Source organism: Olea europaea, unplaced genomic scaffold, assembly GCF_002742605.1.
Source record: "Olea europaea var. sylvestris unplaced genomic scaffold, O_europaea_v1 scaffold2783, whole genome shotgun sequence".
NCBI lineage: Eukaryota > Viridiplantae > Streptophyta > Magnoliopsida > Lamiales > Oleaceae > Olea > Olea europaea.
In genome coordinates this window covers 573-5,239 of record NW_019246299.1, presented here as the reverse complement: position 1 = coordinate 5,239, position 4,667 = coordinate 573, and the positions used below count along the sequence as shown (strand labels likewise).

At 33.5% G+C, this 4,667-nt stretch overlaps 1 protein-coding gene across 1 annotated transcript in view; it reads left to right on the top strand.

The window, feature by feature from the left end:
- LOC111383875 (myosin-17) overlaps window positions 1-3,338 on the top strand; it is a 17,178-nt gene extending 13,840 nt beyond the window's left edge. Inside the window, exons 16-26 of the mRNA XM_023008057.1 lie at window positions 1-126; window positions 299-454; window positions 557-760; window positions 1,070-1,207; window positions 1,303-1,373; window positions 1,506-1,605; window positions 1,681-1,737; window positions 1,840-1,896; window positions 1,980-2,060; window positions 2,187-2,269; window positions 2,708-3,338. Of these exons, the coding sequence (XP_022863825.1) occupies window positions 1-126; window positions 299-454; window positions 557-760; window positions 1,070-1,207; window positions 1,303-1,373; window positions 1,506-1,605; window positions 1,681-1,737; window positions 1,840-1,896; window positions 1,980-2,060; window positions 2,187-2,269; window positions 2,708-2,831 (1,197 nt within the window). The 3' untranslated portion in view covers window positions 2,832-3,338. The remainder of the gene's footprint in view (window positions 127-298; window positions 455-556; window positions 761-1,069; window positions 1,208-1,302; window positions 1,374-1,505; window positions 1,606-1,680; window positions 1,738-1,839; window positions 1,897-1,979; window positions 2,061-2,186; window positions 2,270-2,707) is intronic.
- Window positions 3,339-4,667: the final 1,329 nt, after the last annotated feature.

The window sequence follows — 4,667 nt, the reverse complement described above, 5'->3', positions numbered from 1 at the left end:
TTTTCTGGTGGCAAACCAATCGCAGCATGTGTAATTTACAAATGCCTTCTTCACTGGAGATCTTTTGAGGTTGAGAGGACAACTGTGTTTGACCGTATAATTCAAACCATTGCTTCAGCCATAGAGGTAAAGTGAATAGTTGTTGAGAATGCCTTTACCTTATCTAATTGCTGATACTTTGATTAGTTCTAATGTGACTTCTTAATTAGTTTGAAAAGATTAGTCATTTTACTTGGCAGGTTCTTTTCCTTGTGCATATATATTCATGAAAGTGCTAATTTCGTTTATTTTCTTGAAGGTCCCTGATAATAATGATGTGTTAGCCTACTGGTTATGTAATACATCCACATTGCTGATGCTGCTTCAACACACACTCAAAGCAAGTGGAGCAGCTAGCTTGACCCCACAACGACGGAGGTCATCATCTGCTTCTCTTTTTGGGAGGATGTCACAAGTATGCACTCACTTTACTTTCACTTGCCTACTTGCTTTGACCTGCTGCCTAAATGTTTTTATTTCTTATGCTTCTTTTTTCTACTTGTCACAAATTTTTTAGGGATTGAGGGGATCTCCACAGAGTGCCGTTTCATTGCTGAATGGTCGAATGCTTGGTAGACTTGATAACTTGCGTCAAGTTGAGGCCAAATATCCTGCTCTATTGTTCAAACAGCAGCTCACTGCTTTCCTGGAGAAGATTTATGGAATGATCAGAGATAATTTAAAGAAAGAGATTTCTCCTTTGCTTGGGTTATGCATCCAGGTATATCCTGCATTATATAATTATACATGCTAGGATGATCATTATAGTTTGGGTTGCAAATGCTAAGAATTTTCCTTTTTTTTCTACTTACCATTATACATATGGTTCTTTCAACTTCTGATGAAATATATTTTCTTTATTGAAGAAAGGGGAAAAATTTTCATTAAATTTATTTTCAAAAGCCAGCTTCAAGTCCATTTATGGTTTTCAGTTACACCATCTTATTCTTTTCATTTACTTTGCTTCTGTGCCAAGTGAAACACAGTTAAATCTTTATTTGTCTTTGAGTACCTACATTGTTCGATCCAGGCGCCTAGAACATCTCGTGCAAGTTTAGTGAAAGGTCGTTCTCAAGCTAATGCTGGTGCTCAACAAGCGCTAATTGCACATTGGCAGAGCATTGTAAAAAGTCTAAACAATTACTTGAAGATAATGAAAGCTAACTACGTGAGTTATAAAATTTACTCGAGCTGTTACTTTACTGTTTATTTTCTTTTCCATTTTGCATATTCAGTTGTACTCCCTACTGTTATTCATTACAGGCCCCCCCTTTCCTAGTTCGCAAGGTTTTCACTCAAATATTCTCATTTATAAATGTCCAACTTTTCAACAGGTAAGACCATCTTATAAAAGCAATGAATCCATCACCTATTGTGATACTGGTTTGCGTAAAATTAGACATCTTATAGAGCATTTCGTGACTGTCCTACGTTTTTTACCTGCTTCTCTGTCCAAAACTTTTCAGTCTTCTTTTGCGACGCGAGTGTTGCTCGTTCAGTAATGGAGAGTATGTGAAAGCCGGGTTGGCTGAGCTAGAGCAATGGTGTTGTTATGCAACTGAGGAAGTAAGCTCTGTTGAATTTTTTTACAGTATTCTGTAAAATCAGCTCAGTGCCTATCCTAAATCGTTTGATGTGCAGTACGTGGGCTCAGCTTGGGACGAATTAAAGCATATCAGACAGGCAGTTGGATTTTTAGTGAGAATCTGAGTCACTGTCTTCTCTATGTAAACTATAGGTTGTAACTTGCCACACAGATTCCTAACCTAAATTATTCCATTCAATTTCTTGACATTTCAGGTTATACATCAAAAGCCCAAGAAGACATTGAAAGAAATAACAAATGAACTTTGCCCTGTGAGCAAACCCCCCAGCCACCTTTCATGCCATTCTTTTATTAATTAATTCTGTTTTTTGACATTTCTGGTCTTTGTCCTCAGGTTCTAAGCATACAACAATTATACAGAATTAGTACAATGTATTGGGATGACAAATACGGCACTCATAGTGTTTCGTCGGATGTAAGTTCTCTCATCTAAACTCAGTCTTCATATGTCCATTTGTTTGGATACGTGCAGAAATTCACCACTCACACAGCATTTGTCTTCAGTTTCCCGATTCACTTATATCTTTTTCCTGGCGTGAAGGTCATTTCAAATATGAGAGTTATGATGACAGAGGACTCGAGCAATGCAGTGAGCAGTTCCTTTTTATTAGACGATGACTCAAGGTAATTTTTAACTTTTGTTACATTATCGCGGTTAGCAACTCTTTTAAATGCTTCATTAAAATGTAAAGCGAATCAGTCATAGTGTCGTTACCAAGATTTGCTACAGAATTTTTTATTTTTATTTTGATTTTTTATTTTTATTACTATTATTATTTTTTTTGTGTGTGACAAATCTCGAGACAAAGTTGCTGCAAATTACAAATATGGTTTCATGAATGTAATTTCTCCATTTTCTTTTGTATAGATTTGTTTCTACACACACACACCTGCAAAAATGAAAAGGGAGGTTCTTTATCGTATTAATTCTTTCTGCATAAATTGTTATAACCCTGCCTCCTTGAATTTAAATATCACCTGCACGTAATACTTACATATCTTGAATGATAAAAGCTCTTCTAACACTTCATTCTGCTTTATCAAAATCAAACATCACTGCAGCATTCCGTTCTCAGTTGATGACCTCTCCAAGTCGATGCCACAAATAGATGTAGCTGACGTGGAACCTCCCTCTTTAATCCGTGAAAATTCAGGCTTCGTATTTTTGCATCAACGCTCCAAATGATGATAATTCTGAAGTTTGGACGTAAGATCCTATTGTCATTTCCTACACGACCAATTCTGCATGTCAATCAACTTGCATATTCTTGTGCATACAATTTCATAGCCAATTCATCGGTAGATTACTGTATGCTTATCTTCATTTGCTAGGACAAAAGTCATCGTTTGTTGTTTAAGTCGGTTCAGTTTCATCGCGATAGCTATGCCTTAGAGGGCCATGGGGGCTTCTAGGGTGATGAAATGCCAGGCATGGGAACAAAAATTGGTTTTCAATGGCTGTTTAGGTTTTTGGTTTGTAAAGTGATAGTGTGTGCAATTCTTTAGGTTTTTATGAAGGAAATGCATCAAGGTGGTGTTATATTTTCCATTTTTATGCATATTAGCCAGCTCGACGCTGTGTCTCTATGCAACTATTTGTTCATTTTCTTTCTTTTTTGTACAATGAAAAGAAATATTTTTATATTTTTTGGGAGTATTTTTAATAATGATCTCAATCAGTTATTTTCTATGATTTTTGAGTAATTTTTTCTTTTTATTCTTAATGTGAATCTGCTATATATATTTTTTATTATTGAATTTGGGATTGTATCAGCATTTGAATCTCTGTAAGACAGACTTTGGGATGATCAATTCTTTTGATCACCTTAGTTGATGAAATTGTAACACTGTTTTGTTTCTCTTACAGTCCAATTGAAAAGAGTTTAACTTATGTTAGCAACCCAACTAGTAAGTTTTGTTTCACTCTGATTTTAGAAATTCGAATTTAGTGACTAAACTTTCATTTCAATTTAAACACGTTGACTACATTATCTACTGAACTGACAAATACCCGTGCTTGACAATCCTTAAAACAAAATTATTTTTTTCTTGAACTTATTTTTTGTTTAATTACACATTCTTACAATAAAATAAATTTTTTTTACGTAAATTTAAACATTTTTACTACTTTTTAATAGGGATGTAAGCGGTCCGATTTTACCGATTTTTGACAAATTTTCAAATCAAACCGTTTAAAACGGTTTGAGAAAAATCTAAACCTAAACCAAACCATTTTAAACGGTTTGAGAAAAACTCAAACCTAAACCTAATGGTTTGGTCGGTTTTAAATCGCCGGTTTCGCCATATATTTTTTTGCCCGTCTACTTTTATGTCATTAATTCATTGAATTTAATATATATTTATATTTCATTAGTAATAAATCTAAAACACTAAGCCCCTGTTTAAATCAAATTTTTGGGACAAAAAAATGAAAATTTGGATCGTTGTTCCACAAATCCAGTCACCTTTATTGACCTGTTATTTTATGTGTGGGATCCATCCTCTTCTTTAATAGTCAATTTTCTTATTATGATGATATGAAAAACATGGCTCAAACAGAGGCTAAATATATCTACTATAAATTTAAATACTGACTAAATCAAAATGAAATCACAATAAACTAAAACATAGTTTTTTTTTCTTTCATTTTTGTTGACCTTTTTAGGTTAATGACGATACAGTAACGTTACAATACATGTCTACTAAACTAGATATAAGGTCCAAAAAAATAATGATGTCCAACAAGACCTCGTGATCATTATATCTAAAAAAAATATTGATTAAACAAAGAGAATAACCAACTACAATAATAAAACAATTGTTTATAATATCCAAACATAACAATTACACAAGTTTACGTTTGTATGATATTAGGAAACACATTTAATTTCAGATTCTTACCTTAGTTTGCTCCAAAAAATTATTGATTTGAAACTTTATTTGTAGCAAATATTATCACCAAAAGTCTAGAATCTTTTCGTCTTCGATTTGATATAATGGACTTTAATTCGACTTTGAAGAT